Consider the following 16,808-nt stretch of genomic DNA (forward strand, 5'->3'; position numbering starts at 1 on the left):
ACCAGAGCTCTCCGAAGGCCCAGAGGTTCAACCAAGACTCTCCAGTGCACAAATAAGAAATTTATCCCCAACTTAAAATACCATTACGACAAGGCTCCATCTTATAACTCTGCGACACGATTCAAATTTGAACACTGACCAAGGTCATCAAAATTAAACAGCCCTTAAATCTTTAACTAAAACAGAGAGGTCCAATGAATTAGCAGGCTGCATTATGAAGGCACAGCTCAGAATCACTGGAAACAAAATACTCTACAGCATGTCCTAATATGTTTGATTATAAGCATCCTGATTCCCTCCTGACTTTGTTTTCCTTTTACCCAGTTACATAATTTATCCTATTATCCTACTATAAATGTTCATTATCTAGATTCCTCTGACCTCTCCTTTATACACTGCTTCTGTGCCAACATGAATAAAAAACATTTTTTTAATAATCAGAAGTCTTAGAATTCAGGCACATAAAACCTTTTATTGCTTTCATTACTTAAATTTGCTTGACTACACAGAGATTAATTCCTTTCCTGAGAACATGCTCCCTGCAGAGGAAAGACATCTCCCACTTAATTTTTATCATCTTGTTTCAAAGTATTAGTGTTCAAGAAAGATCAGATTTCTCACAAGATAATCCCAACAGAATGAGCCGGCTGTATTTCCTTAGACAATCTTATGTGGAAAATATTCATAAAGTGGGGAGATGAAGGAAAATCTCCCAGTTCAGAAGATAAGAACTGTCCACATACCTTTCATGTAGGCCTCAATTTTTCGTATAAGTTCATAGGACTTGGATCGATCCAGTAAGGTCCTGATGGCAGGAAGGGGATCCAGAATGATGGTTTCTGGATGGGCATCAATATATTCCTGAAATAGACAGAAGAGTTGCTTTTTAAATGTGTTGCTGAGGTTTATTATTATTTTTTTTTATAGAGGACATTATTATCTGGAATCCACAGCAAAAAGAAAACCAATGAAGTGACCAAACCCTAATACATTTGTACTACGTACTGCTAAATCCTTCTTCTTCCTCATATTCCTATTGCTTGTAAATACATACTCTGTATTCCTAAAGACACAAGATAACATCTCCTTTAAGAGGTCTTCCCTGATTACACCCTCTTTTCCCAGGATTGCTCTCCCTTCTGCTTCATCTAGGCGATGGAATATTTGACCTCTAGACACTTGATATGTGCCCTACCCCCAACCCTATAGCACTTATGCACATATCTTTCAATTACATATTATCAATTAGTTATTTATATGTCTGTCTCCCCATTTAGACTGTAAGCTTGTTATGGGCAGGGAACATGTCTACTAATTCTATTAGACTGTTCTGTCCCAAGTGCTTAGTATAATCCTCTGCACAAAGAAAGCACTCAATAAATACCACTGATTGACTGATTCCCACAAAATAATCAATCAATGGCATATATTGAGCATTTACTGTGTGAAGAGCATTGTACTAAGCGTTTGGGAGAGTACGACGCAACAGAGTTCGTAGACACAGTGCCTGCCCAAATTGAGATCCAGTTTAGAGGAGGACAGACAGTAATATAAATAAATTCATTACGGATATGTACATAAGTGCTGACGTGCTGAGGGTGGGATGAATAGCAAGTTCTCAAAGGATACAGATCCAAGTGCGTAGGCGATGCAGATGGGAGAGGAAAAGGGGAAAAAGAGGGCTTAATCGGGGAAGACCTCTTGGAGGAGATGTGAATTTAATATAGCTTTGAAGGTGGGGAGCCTGGGGGTCTGCTGTATATGGAAGGAGAGGGAGTTCCAGACCAGAGGGAAGACTTGGGAAAGGGGTCGGGTCGGCGGCAAAGTAGACTGCCTCAGGGTACAGTAACCAAGTGGACTCTAGAAGAGTGAAGTGGGCGGGCTGGGCTGTAGGAGGAGATAGGTGGGGTTAGGCAGATCGAGTGCTTTAAAGATGATGGTAAGGAGTTTCTGTTTGACACGAAGGTGGGTGGGCAACCACTGGAGCTCCTAAAAGGCAGAGGATGTGGATCTTGCTTCTGTTGTACTCTCCCGAGGGCTTAGTACAGTCTCTACCACTTAGCAAGTATTCAATGAATACCAGAGAGAGAAAATGAAGTATTTTTCAAGGGAAGTCAGTAATAGTCAAACTCTTATTCGGGCCACAACAGGGGCAAGAGTGGAGCTGAGGGACACGATTCAAAGACAAAAGACTTGACTGAAGAGAATAATCAGTAGCCGTGGTCCCCTGAAGAGCTAAACGGAACACAAACAGCAAGCCCGCACGCTGTCCTGTTCATAGAGTACTGTTGCTCTGCTGAATCAGGGAGATCATTTGCGAAAAATCAAAGAACACACAAATCTATGGGGGCCACTGCTGGCCCTCTCCAATACTGGAGAAGTAAATGCCACCATGCCCCTTACCCCCTCCTACCTCACCTCACTACTCTCCTGCTACAACCTATCCATCACACTTTGCTCCTCTAATGCTAACCTTCTCATTGTACCTTGCTCTCATCTTTCTCACTGCCAACCCCTTACCCCCTCACCCCCTCAACCCCTCACTGAGAAGCAGCGTGACTCAGTGGAAAGAGCCCGGGCTTGGGAGTCAGAGATTATAGGTTCGAATCCCAGCTCTGCCGCTTGCCAGATGTGTGACTTTGGGCAAGTCACTTAACTTCTCTGTGCCTCAGTTACCTCACCTGTAAAATGGGGATTAAAAACTGTGAGCCCCATGTGGGACAACCTGATAACCTTGTATCCCCCCAGCGCTTAGAAGAGTGCTTTGCACATTGTAAGCGCTTAACAAATACCACATTATTATAATTATTATTGTTATTATTATTATCATTCTCCCTCTGGCCTGGAATGCTCTCCCTCCTCAAATCTGGCAATCACTCTCCCCCGAGCTTCAAAGCCTTATTAAAGGCACTTCTCCTCCAAAAAGCCTTCCCCTAAGCCCTCCTCTCCTCTTCTCCCATGTCCTTCTGCGTCACCCTGACTTGCTACCTTTATTCATCCCTCCTCCCAGCCCCACAGCAGTTACGTTCATATCTGACTTTCATTTATTTACAGTCACGTCTCTAGGCTGTAAGCTCATTGTGGGCAGAGATTGTGTCTGTTTGTTACACTGTACTCTCCTGAGCGCTTAGTACAAGTGCTCTGGACACAGTAAGTGCTCAAAAAATACGACTGAATGAATGATGGCACTATGGGTTTCATTTTGTGCGATCCTACAGGGTTTCTCTGGGGATACCCGACTCTCCAGTGAATCTTCCGCTTTTAAGTCTTTGAGTTTCTGGCCCAGGTCACTGTGTAGTTTAGTGCAAAGTCAGAGCAGCAAAACTTGGCTGTAGGAGTTTTGGTGGGAAACTGGGTACCAAAAATAACAGAAATAAAAGTATCCAGTCCCATAAAACAACTGGAAAGGGGACATGTCAGCTGGAAACAAGACATCCAAAAAACAATTAGACGACTGGCCCTGCTCCACAAACTCCAGCACCTTGGGGATCAACTCGGACTCAAAGTTATTAGAGAAAAATATTTATTAAGCACCTACTGCGTGCAAACGATCGACCTGAGGGACATCCTGAGCACATAGCATGTGGTTTTCAAAACTTCACATACCTCTCTAAAAGTGCAAGTGTTTTCAGTCAGTCAATTTATTGAGTGCTTACAGTGTGCACAGCACTGTACTAAGCTCTTGGGAGAGTACAATATAACAATAAACAGACACGTTACCTGCCCACAACGAGCTTACAGTCTAGAGGTGGATACAGACGTCAATATAAATACATTACAAATATGTACATAATTGAGCTGCATCTTAAGGGCCCAAAGGCAGTCTCCTCCTGCTTGCTTCAGGCCCTGGACGACTGGACTGAGATGAAAATGACTCTGAGGGAAGATTTGATCCCCTTCCCTTTCTTGAGCTTCAGCCCTAACTCCAATTCTGACTCTTGTAAGAGCGAGGCAGGCCACATCTTGGTGGAAAATGGGACCGGTCAACAGTCTCTACTTCCCGCTCCACCAACAAAGAACTGCCGCAACCACAAACACATCCTCACTCAGGCACACAGCCCCACACATGACTTAGACACACATCTCTACCTCACGCAAACTGACCGACACATTCAAACAGACATCCTTAATGCAGAGTGGAACAGAGCAACAGGAGCTGATAGGTGAATCATTATGAGCAAGGAATGTATCTACCAATTCTGTTATATTGTACTCTTCCAAGCACTTAATGCAGTGCTCTGTACACAATAAGTGCTCAGTAAATATGACTAATGGACTGGACGAAATAACTGTAGTGGCGCAGCATGGCCTAGTCAATAGAGCACAGGCCAGGGAGTCAGCAGGACCTGGCTTCTAATCCCAGCTCTGCCACTTGTGTACTGTGTGACTTTGGGCAAGTCACTTCACTTCTCTTTTACCTCATCTGTAAAATGGGGATTGAGACTGTGAGTCCCATGTGGGACAGAGACTGTGAGTCCCATGTGGGACAGGGACTGTGTCCAACCCGATTTTCTTGTATCCACCCCAGTGCTTAGTACAGTGTGGAGTGAAGTGTTTGGCCTACAGTAAATGCTTAACAAATTCATTCAATCGCATTTATTGAGAGCTTACTGTGTACAGAGCACTGTAATAAGTGCTTGGGAGAGTAAATACAACAATAAACACATTCCCTGCCCACAGAGAGCTTACAGTCTAGAGAGGAGCTGACAGTCTACAACTTACAGCTTGCAAATAGCACAATTATCAATTTACATCCTCAAACCTATCTTTCCATTGTCTTTTTCCTCCTTTCCATAAACTAGATTGAAATCTCCTTGAGGTCAGGGACCATATTTACTAATTATACTGCATTCTTCCAAGTGTTTAGGACCGTGCTCTACACTCTAGGCTCTCAATAAATGTTATTAATTGCTGCCATGGTCACTGACACTGGCTGGAGAAAAGGTCCAGCATGGGAGCCAGTGGAAGCAGAGATCAGGCAGTCAATAAGGAGCAGGAAACAGTACTGTAAGTGAAGCTGCTGCCTTAGTCACTAGCAGGGCAAAATTCCCACCTCTTCCAGCTCCTGTTAGCTCCGCACCAGGAATTCCAGCACAACAAAGGCCACAGCAGCTGGTCTGAGGGTCAATCAATCAATTACATTTACGGAGCCTTTACTAAATGCAGAGCACTATACTATGTGCTTGGGAGAGTACAATACAATAGAGTTAGTAGTAGACATGTTTCCTGCTCACAACACACTTACACCCTACAGCCTACAGGGTCACCTCCTACCTCCCCGCTTGTCTCCCTGTATCATACACCTCTTTATTCTTTCACATCCATGCAAATAAGGGCCCTTCTGCCACCATAGGTTCACATTTTTATGCTTTAATTACGGTGGTTATTCTGGTCAATCAATCAACCAATCAAAATTATGTACTAAGCATTTACTAAGTGCAGAGCACCGTACTAAGGGCTTGGGAAAGTACAATACAACAAAGTTAGCAGATACATTCCAGGTCCTGCATTGACCAATGACTACTGAATTTTGAGTTAAACTGCAGTCATGGAAACAGGCTGCAGGAATAAGAATATGATTTCCTTGAGGAAACACAATTTCAAAATTCCAAACCCAGGTAGACCATGTAATGTTCTCAAACAGTGGTATTAGCAGCAGCTCTCTGACATCGGGGCTTCTCACAATCCTCTCCTGTGGCCCTGTCACCCTCTTCATGGGAAATACAATACAACAGACTTTAGAAAACATTCAGCTACAAGAGGAATTTAAAACAGGGGGGGAAAACAGGCAGCCTCTGTTCTAAAAGATAGTGGCTCTTTCTGCCATATTATCAAGCCAGATTCCCATTTCCTAGAGAAAAATCTTGTTTCCTCTAGCAGGAGGTGACTTGAGCAACAGTCTTTATGCTACATTCTATTTCTCAAATGATTTACATACAAATAAATGTCATGTCTCTCCTCCCAGTTTTCAAAATAGCTAAGGGAAAGGGAAGTTGTTCAAGTGAGCCCATTTCTGAACCTGGGTTCTAATTCCAGCTCTGCCACTTGTCTGCTCTGCGAGCTCGAGCAAGTCACTTCACTTCCCTTTGCCTCCATTTCCTCATCTGTAAAATGGGGATTAAGACTCTGAGCCCCATGTGGGACAAGGACTGAGTCCAACCTGACAACTCTGTATCAACTTGAGGGCTTAGTACAATATCTAGCAGAGTAAACAATTCAAAAATACCACCAAAAAAAATTTAAAAGAGCAATAGATAGAAGCATTAGGGTAGAGGCTGGTATTAGCTGTCAATGAGGAAAAGGGGCAGAAATCCATCTTTAAAGAGTGATTCTACCCTAAATTTTGAGAGGAAGAAGGGGAGAGGGTGGAGAGAGTGTTCCAGAGACCCATGGGGAGAGAAAAATATAAGGAAAGGAAGAAGAAATACCATCTTAGACAGACCCTAGCAAGCTTTTCACAGAAAATGAAATGCTTCTCAACTAGATTTGACTGCGCAATCCATTCCTGAAGAGTACTGGAGGAATAAAGGAAAAATGAACTTTCATAGGAGCGCCATCTCTCCAGGTGGATTCCACTTCCCAACCACACTTTTCAGCATATCTACTGTATCAAAGGCTTCATACATTTTTAAATATGTCTCTTAGAATTACCAACAAATTGTTTAATGGGGATTGAGCTGGCTCATATTTTATCATCACTCAGGAGAAGAAAAGAACTAGAAGATCTCTATAGCAAATGGTAAACACATTCTCATTGAGAACCTTCACTTTTCTAAAGTATTGTTCTCTGGCTTTAACAAAGGAAAGCCTGGTTTCCCTTGATTTTTACCTGGGGTTATAGGGATTGACTAGGTTTTTGTACACGGAACAAAAGTGGGTTTATCAAAGATAAAGCAATTCTATAATCTGAGGTATAAACATATCAGCATAAACATCACTTGACTAACAGCCAAGTCGGTTCTACTCTGAGTTATGATAGTGGAAGGAGTTGCCATGAAACCAAGGTGGCTGGCAGAGGGAGAAAAAGTACTTAGGGTAGAAGAGGCAGAAAGGCTTGAGAGACCTGAACCACTTGCTGGTTTATGAAAAGAGCCAAGTCAGGGAGCTAGAAGCAGGAAAGCCTCCCCGCACTGATCCCCAAAGCTGAGTCCTTCCATCCCCCTCTTCTGCCCACACTGCTGTTCTACCCCAAACTCCCCTGGGGCTGGCTTCTGTTCCCAGCTTTCCTGCCGCTCCAAGTTGACTGGCAAGAAACTCCAGACTCAGAATAGAATCTTCTGAATATACAGATAGAATGTGAGTTGGGCCACAGAGTAGATTTTTATTCCACTTGCCCCGCATGAAACTCAGAATGGGGCTGGGAAAGTCAGGATTCTGAGGCAGATGATGCTGGCTGGGTGAGAAAAGTTTTCCCATTTTAGAGATCGATATGTGAGAATTAGAGTCAAACAGGCAGAAACACAATTTAGGAAAGGGAGAGAGGCCATGGGAGAGAGGACACAGAATTCTAATTCTACCCTAAAAGATGGTCTGACTGCATGTCGGAGACGCTGAGTTCATTCTGTCCCTTCCAGCCGCTCCAACTGGAGAATGCAGCCTCTGAACCTGGACCCAAACCATCTGGGGCTTTCAGTCCCCCTGGGTAGGAGAGGAAGGAGTTCAAACTGCAAAAGCTTGACTAAACAAGTCCCAAGAATTCACCCCAAACAGAGGAAAGGGAGATGATTAGTGACTTATCAAACAATGAAACCTCTCCAGTAGCCAGTGGGATGGTGTGTCTGGTTGGGCCTTGGCCAGACCAACTCCATTTAGTGACCCGCAAGCGCTATCCACAAGTTGGGTGACAGATGGGATCTGGCGCTATCCACAATACACCTGAACAAAGCTGTAGCCCAATATTTCTACCAAATTTCCCCTCTCTGAGGAAAACTGTAGTGTCCTCCTTGCCGTCAGATGCCGCTGGCCATTCCTTTGACACAAAATTCAGGGAAAATGAGTCTGTTCCTTTACAAATACAAAAAATGTCCCACACTAAAATCTCACGTTAATTCTTCAATTTATTCCAGTCCCTTTGCCCCACTTCTATATAAGGGATCAGCTGCCACAGGGATTATGCTAAAGACCAGGAAGGTCATCCTTTACATTCAAACAATTCAAAAGTTGTAATTAAATCTGTGCACCACTGCCTCCCCCTCCCATTTTAAAAAAGAACTTCTTTCTGCCTAAGGGTTTTCACCTGCACACAACCTCCACAAAAATGCCAGGGGGCAGGAGGAGGTCAGTGTCTTCATTCTGTTCTACCAAGGACAGTCCCAAGCAGGGCCCAAGTATCTGTGAGCAAAGGGAGGGGCTTTATAGCAGCAATGGACATTCTAGGAATTAGCCTTGGGAACTGTTTCTGGGAATGTTGGGGTTCAATGGCCCTAAGTCCAAGGTGGGGTCAGGGAGCTCATCTAGCTCAATAGAAGAGAAGGTCTGGACAAGGAAGAATATCATGGCCGGATAAGGTCCCTCTAAACTGTAAAGCTCATGGTGGGCATGGAACATGTCTGCTAATTCTGTTGTACTGTACCCTCCCAAGCACTTAGTACAGTGCTCTGCACATAGTGTTCAATACATACCACCGATTGATTGATCAATAAGCTGGATACACCTCTACACTATAAACTCGTTGTGGGTAGGGAATGTGCCTACCAACTCTAGTGAAAAGATCACGGGTCTGGGAGTCAGACGATCTGGGTTCTATCCCGCTACTTGTCTGCTGTGTGATACTGGGCGAGTGATGATGTTGATGGTATTTGTTAAGCACATACTCTGTGCCACGTACCGTACTAAGCCCTCGGGTGGATACAAGCAAATCGAGTTAGGACATCAGTTCCTGTCCCACAGTTTCAATCCCCATTTTACAGATGAGGTAACTGAGGCCCAGAGAAGTGAAGCGACTTGCCCAAGGCCACAGATCAGACAAATGGTGGAGCCAGGATCATTTCATTTCCCTGGGCCTCAGTTCCCTCATCTGCAAAATGGGGATTCACTACCTGTTCTCCCTCCCTATTAAACCGTGAGCCCGAAGTAGAACCTCATTATCTTGTAACCACCCCGGCGCTTAATAAATGCCACAACTATTATCAATTTCCCATGTGTTTAGTACAGTGCTCTGCACACAGTAAGTGCTCAATTAAGTATCACTGATTGACTGATGGTGGAGACTCAAGATTACTCTGTGGAAGGAGGCAATTGTAAACCACTTTCATATTTTTACCAAGAAAACTCTGTGGATACATTACCAGGACAATTACAGATGGAGGTGGGGTGTTCTGGGAGAGATGTGTCCATGGTGTCGCTATAGGTCTGAGACGATTCAACAGCATAAGTCAAGATGAGATTGTTTGATAAGCTGATTGACTGATGGAGAAGCAGTGTGGCTCCATGCAAAGAGCCCGGGCTTGAGAGTCAGAGGTCATGGGTTCTAATCCCAGCCCCACCACTTATCAGCTGTGTGACTTTGGGCAAATCACTTACCTTCTCTTTGCCTCAGTTACCTCATCTGTTAAGTGGGAACTACGACTGGGAGCTCCACGGGGACAACCTGATTACTCTCAATCTACCCCAGTGCTTAGAATAGTTCTTGGCACATAGTAAGCGTTTAACAAATACCATCATTATTATTAAATCACTACAGCTCTCCACTCCTGGGAGGTAGCTGTAGGCCATCGTCGCCTGAGAAGTCACTACAAAGTCTTCAGAGGAGATCATCCGGACGTTCATCCCCGGCTGGCAGGATGGTCGGGCAGAAGATGGCTCTATAAAACATCTTAAAGCCCAGTTTCCTGTTCCCCACCCTCAAGCCCTGTGCCCACACTGTAACAAAGTCTGTTCCCATAGTTCCAGTCAGAAGAAATGCATTCCTCCCCGGCAGCCATCAATTAACCTATTTCCAGGGCTCTCTTCCCAGAGGTACTCCCACTCTCTCTCCCCTGCAGACAATCTGCAAGATTAAGCAACTAGAAAAGCAAACAAGAACAGGCTGCCAAGAAACAGCAATAAAGCAGGCACTGGCTTCCCAAGCAGCAACAGTAGATGCTTCAGGAGGATTCCTCTCTGAAATAAAGTCACTCCTAAAATGTCTTATCCTGGCGACTGGCTATAAGACACCTCAGCTTGAACCCAAGGCCAGAAGGACCTTCTTGGAAGCTCTCTTTTCCCAGGCTTTCCCACTCATACGTTTAAAGGGGAAATGGACTGAAAGAGCCTAATCCTGGACACAGGCAGAATGGAAGCAATCCTCATCAAGGGAGAGGATGGATTGTAATATAGCTCCAGATGTCTGATCTTGTATGAATCTGATGTGTTCTAGACTGCACAGAGAGAGTTACAGATAGAATCTGCTCCAACTATTGATCCAGACAACCCTACACCCTTTCCTCGAGTATTGGACCACCTAAAATCCACACCAGACACTGGTCTCCTAACTGGGGCTCTTTGGCACATTCTATTGGCTTGGTACGTCTCCCAGATTAATTGTGGTGCAAGGCCAGGAGCATTTCAAAAGGATGAATGGGAAGGAACAGGGAAGAAAAATGATGACTGAGTGGTAGGAATCATAAAACTATCTGAGAATAGTTGGGTCTGGACAGTTAAGCATGTGTAAATCATAAACCTTTACACATGCAATCTTCCCAATTCATTCTCATACAAGGGGCCCCTGGGTAAATTCTAATAAGAAACACCAGTCCAGAAGCTATGGAGTCAAGGGGATAAATGGTATAAATACTAGTTTATAGAATTTTAAGTGGTTTGAGGTCACATCTCATCCATGAGACCTTCATCGATTATGCCCTCTCTTCCTGGCTCCCTTTCCCTTCTGCATCATCTATGCATTTGGATTTATGACCTTTCAGCATTTGAAATTCATCCCACCCTCAATCCCACAGCACTAAGGTATATATGTATAAATTATAAACTATAAATTACATATTTATCTGTCTGTCTCCCTCTCGACTCTAAATTTGGTGTGGGCAGGGACCATGTCCACCAACTTTGTTGCATTGTACTCTCCTAAGTGCTTAGTACAGTGATCTGCACATAGTAAGCACTAGGTAAGGACCATTGATGATGGTGAGAATAGTTTCTTAATCCAAATTCTTATAACTCTTACCTAGCTCAAACTTGGACATTTGAAATCTTTTGCTAAGAAAAAGATGTGGCAAGCAGGGGACATCAGAAGATGCACACACCCACTGGTTAAGTATGGTCATTAATGACAAATTCATTGTCAATGAGTAGGCATGTGCCAAATCTTCCCCTCTCTTTAAACTTTTGAGTTCATGGGATCTCAATTCTGACTTCACCAGATTTATTTTCCTCTGCCATTTCCAAGAGTTCCAACTGATTTGTGAGAGAGACAATAAGTCTCCCCCACAAAAAACACCCTTTAAACATTTCACCCTGGCACAACCATTCAGCTTGAAAGGTTGTTTTCCTTTGCATTTCCAAATCTGCTAAATTTGCAAAGAACTACAGGGGCCTGAGTGGCTGGTTTTTTGTCTAGACTCCAGGCCTCAGATTTCTCAAGGCTCTGGGTCAAGCGACTCACTCAACTGGAGCCAAGGGGAAGTTCAAGACAGAAAGGAAGAGCAGGCTTTCCAAAGCAGCTCTGAAGTGGTTTGCACATCCCATTGCACTGAGACCATCAGTCATCTTTCCAATGGAAGTCCCCTACAGCAGAACAATCTGCTCACTGATCAAACCTTTCTGAGAGGTTTCAGAGGCTGAGGCAATGACATGCCCTTGTGTTTTTCCCACAGAGCAGTTTGTTTTGTATCTTTAATGGAAATCAAACTGTTGTTGTGTCTGAAAGAAAAGAATGCATCATTCATTTTGCCACTTCACACGGTATTTCCCTTAAATCCTCAGCGTTATGGTGGTTTGGATGTTCAGTGAATGACAGTAGCAGTGACATTATCCTGAAGTATGAAGTTTAAGTGCTTGAGAGAGACAAAGGGGGGAGGGAGGGGGAGAGAGAGAGAGAGAAAGAGAGAGAAAGATGGAAGGAGAAAGCATGAACATACCATTTTCATCATTAAGAATGAGAAGAGCAGAGTCAAATCCCACCCTCTCTGAACCCCCAACTGAGCCTTTATTCATTCATTCAATCATATTTATTGCACTTACTGTTAACAGGGCACTGTACTAAGCACTTGGAAAGTACAATTCAGCAATAGAGACAATCCCTGCCCACAGTGACCTCACAATTTAGAAGAGGGGAGACAGGCATCAAAACAAGTAAACAGGCATTAATAGCATCAATATCAATAAACAGAATTATAGCTATACATACATCATTAATATAAATACACAGAATTATAAATATGTACATATATACACAAGTGCTGTGAGAGGGGAGGAGGATAGAGAAAAGCGAGCAAGCCGGGGTGATAAGGAGGAGGGGGGAGCTGAGCACAATGTTGGCTTAGTCTTGGAAGGCCTCCTGGAGGAGGTGAGACATCAGTAGGGCTTTGAAGGGGAGAAGTGTGATTGGTGAATTTGAGGAGGGAGGGCATTCCAGGCCAGAGGCAGGACTTGGGCCAGGAGCTGACGGTGGGACAGGAAAGAAAGAAGCACAGTGATAAGGAACGAAGTGAGCAGGCTGAGATGTAGAAGGAGAGAAGGGAGGTGAGGTAAGAGGAGGCAGGTGATGGAGAGCTTTGAAGCCAATAGTGAGGAGTTTTTGCTTGATATGGAGGTTGATAGAAAACCACTGGAGATTTCTGAGGAGGTGGGTGACATGCCCAGAACGTTTCTGTAGAAAGATAATCCAGAGAGTAGAGCGAAGCATAGACTGAAGTGGGGAGAGACAGGAGGTTGGAAGGTCAGAAAGGAGGCTGATGCAATAATCCAGTCAGGATAGAATGAGTGATTGTACTAACGTGGTAGCAGTTTGAATGGAGAGGAAAGGGTGGATCTTGGTGATGTGAAGGATAGACCAGCCAGTTTTGGTGACAGATTGGAAATATGGGGTGAATGAGAGAGCGGAATCAAGGATGACACCAAGGTTGCAGGCTTGTGAGAAGGGAAGGATGGTAGTGCTGTCCAGTGACGGGAAAGTCAGGGAGAGGACAGGGCTTGGGAGGGAAGATAAGGAACTCTGTCTTGGACATGTTGAGTTTTACGTGGCAGGAGGACATCCAGGTGGAGATGTCCTGAAGGCAAGAGGAGATGCGAGCCTGGAGGGAGACAGAACAGGGGAGAAGATAGAGATTTTGGATATCATCTGCATAGAGGTGAGAGTTGAAGCCACAGAAGCGGATAAGTTCACCAAGGAAGTGAGTATAAATGTAGAAGAAAAGGGGACCAAGAACTGACCCTTGAAGAACCCCTACAGTTAGGGGATGGGAGGGGCAGGAGAAGCCTGCTAAGGAGACTGAGAACGAACAGCCAGAGAGATACGAGGTGAACCAGGAGGGGACAGAGTCAGTGAAGCCAAGATTGGATAATGTACTGAGGAGAAGGGGATGGTCGACACTGTCAAAAGCAGCTGAGAGTTCGGGGAGGATAGGATATATTAGGAGCCATTGGATTTGACAAGAAGGAGATCATTGGTGACCTTTGAGAGGGCGGTTTCACTGGAGTGGAGGGGATGGAAGGCAGACTGGAGGGGCTCCAGATGAGAGTTGGAGGAGAGGAATTTGAGGCAATGAGTATAGACGACTTGTACATCTGGCTCTTACTGTCCTTATCTTTCCAAGATAACTATTCACCAGCAAGAGATAAAGCTAGCAGGCCAAAGAAATAAAGAATTCAGAAGACCCTGTTTCCCTTTGCCTGGAAGTAGACCAGGAGCAAGGGTTCTCCAACTGTGAGAATCAAGGTGGCTGTGTCAGCATTTCCCAGCAGCCCAATTTAAACGCTCTCTGACCCCGAGTTTGACTGTAATGATGGGGAAATTAGGCTTTCATAAATGTTACAAGCCCATTGAATTTTGACCCTCCAGGACTATGAACAAAGAAGAATTGGAAGGACTTCCCCTTTCCTTATTGACACCCATGCCCATTGCCCTTGCCAGTTATTTCATATGTTTTACTCCCTCCTCAAACCCCCATCCCCCGAGCCTCTCCCATGCCTTGCTCTTACTATCCTGGCCATGTACTTTATTGAGAAAACTGAAAGTACCAGGAGTGATTTCTTCTAGACTCTAAGTCCATTGTGGGCAGGGACTGTCTCTCTTTATTGTTGAACTGTACTTTCCAAGTGCTTAGTACAGTGGTCTGCACACAGCATGCGCTTGAATGAATCTCCCTAAAAATCTCCCCTGCTCCTCTCCAGTCCCTCCCTGCTGCTACCCTTTCTTCAACTCTCCCATCCTTCCCAGCAGTACCTCAAAAGGAAATCTCCTGCCTTCTCTCAAAATCCACCCCCTCCCATGCATCTGACCCCATCCTTTCACTTTATGAAAACAGATGCCCCCTCCATTCTCCCCTCCATGACCACCATCTTCAACTGCTTGCTATCCCGTGGCTTCTTCCCCAATGCTTTCAAACATGCCTATGCCTCCCCTATCCAAAAAAATCCCTATTTGACCCCACAGCTCTCTCCAGTTATCGCCCCCATCTCCTTCCTACCATTCCTCTCCCAACTCTATAGCCGCTTTCTCAAGTTCTTCTCCTCCAATTCTCTCCTTGACCCCCTCCAATTTGGCTTCTGTTTCCTTCACTCCACAGAAACTGTCCTCTCGAAAATAACAAATGATCTCCTTCTTGCCAAATCCAATGGCCTCTACTCTGTCCTAAGCCCCTTTGACCTCTCAGCAGCTTTAGACATTGTCAGACGCCCCCTTCGGTTTCACTGACACTTATCTCCTGGTTCTCCTCTCATTTCTCTGGCCGCTCATTCTCAGTCTTTCACAGGCTTCTCCTTGGCCTCCCATCCCTAACTTCAGGTGTCCCTCAAGGTTCAGTTCCAGGTCCCCCTCTATTCTCCATATACACCCGCTACTTGGAGAACTCATGTGCTCACATTGCTTCAACTACCACCTCTATGAGGCTGATACCCAAATCTACACCTCCAGCCCTGATCTCTCTCCCTCTCTGCAGTCCCGCATTTCCTCCTGCCTTCGAAACATCTCTACTTGGATGTACTGCTGTCATCACCTCACACTTGTGTCTAATAATGTTGGTATTTGTTAAGCGCTTACTATGTGCAGAGCACTGTTCTAAGCGCTGGGGTAGATACAAGGTAATCAGGTTGTCCCACGTGAGGCTTATAGTTAATCCCCATTTTACAGATGAGGTAACTGAGGCACAGAGAAGTTAAGTGACTTGCCCACAGTCACACAGCTGATAAGTGGCAGAGCCGGGAGTCGAACTCATGACCTCTGACTCCGAAGCCCAGGCTCTTTCCACTGAGCCACGCTGAAACAGAACCCCTCATCTTACCACCCAAACCCTGTCTTATCCCTGAATTTCCCACCACTGTAGAAGGCACCACCATCCTTCCGGTTTCATAAGCCTGTAACCTTGACAATATCCTTGAATCCTCTCTGTCATTCAAACCATCACTAAATCCTGTCAGACCTTCCCAGCATTGCTAAAATCTACCCTTTCCTCTCCATACAAACTGCTACCACATTAATCCAATCACTTGTCCTATTCTGCCTTGATTACTGACTGTAACAGCCTCCTTGCTGATCTCCCTACCTCCTTCTCTCCCCACTCCAGTCAATACTTCACTCTGTTGCCCAGATCATTTTTCTAAAAAAAATTCAGTCCACGTTTCCCCAGTCCTCAAGAACCTCCAGTGGTTGCCCATCCACCTCTGCATCCAAAAAATACTCATCATTGACTTTAAAACACTCAATTATCTTTCCTTCTCCCACCTCACCTCGCTATTCTCCTACTACAACCCAGCCCACATACTTTGCTCCTCTAATACTAACCTTCTCACTGCACCTCGATCTCTTCTATCTTGCCACACACCTCTCATCCACGTCCTGCCTCTGGCCTGGAACGCCCTCCCTCTTCATACCCAAAACACAACTACTCTCCCCCAGTTCAAAGCCTTATTGAAGGCACATCTCCTCCAAAAGTCCTTCCCTGACTAGGCCCATTTTTCCTTTTCTTCCACTCCCTTCTGAATCACCTTGACTTGCTCCCTTTATTCATCCCCCTCCCAGCCCCACAGCACTTATGCACATATTTGCAATTTATTTATATTAATGCCTGTCACCCCTTTAGACTGTTAGCTCATTCTGATCAGGGAATGTGTCTGTTATATTGTATGCTTCCAAGCACTTAGTACAGTGCTCTGCACACAGAAAGCACTCTGCACACAGTAAGTGCTCAATAAATACAAGTGACTTACTGACTTTCCTCGCTTTCTCTCCCCACTTTAAGACAATTTCACTCCTTTCAATTGGAAACTAAAGAGCCCCCCTCCATTTTTGTCTGGATCAGGGACGGCAAACTTCTTTTGGATGAGCTTCCCTACAGTGGTATTTGTAGGTGGGTGCTTGATGAAATATTGACTGATTGATTAGTTTATCCACTGCAACTTCTCACTGCAGTCCTGAAGGGATTCTGTCTAACCTTCCCTTGTGATTGGAGAAGAGAAATTCTACTGAACCAATAAGATATCAAATGCTTCCAGAGTTGTGAGCTGTGCCTAGACACTTGTTTTCAGACAGAAGATGATTTGTTCTCATTTAGGATTAAGATTGTGAGCCCCACATGGGACAACCTGATTATCTTGTACCTACTTCAGTGCTTAGAACAGTGCTTGAAACATAGTAAGCGCTCAACAAATACCATCAT

At 44.7% G+C, this 16,808-nt stretch overlaps 1 protein-coding gene across 3 annotated transcripts in view; it reads right to left on the reverse strand.

Moving 5' to 3' along the window:
* The window catches only part of ITPK1 (inositol-tetrakisphosphate 1-kinase), a 276,858-nt gene that overhangs the window by 109,884 nt on the left and 150,166 nt on the right, over positions 1–16,808 (reverse strand). For all 3 annotated transcript variants that reach the window (XM_029059802.2, XM_029059809.2, XM_029059816.2), the window contains one exon: positions 744–861. In XM_029059802.2, coding sequence (XP_028915635.1) covers positions 744–861 — 118 coding nt within the window. The remainder of the gene's footprint in view (positions 1–743; positions 862–16,808) is intronic.

The sequence above is a fragment of the Ornithorhynchus anatinus genome, chromosome 1, assembly GCF_004115215.2.
Source record: "Ornithorhynchus anatinus isolate Pmale09 chromosome 1, mOrnAna1.pri.v4, whole genome shotgun sequence".
NCBI classification, from domain to species: Eukaryota; Metazoa; Chordata; class Mammalia; order Monotremata; family Ornithorhynchidae; genus Ornithorhynchus; species Ornithorhynchus anatinus.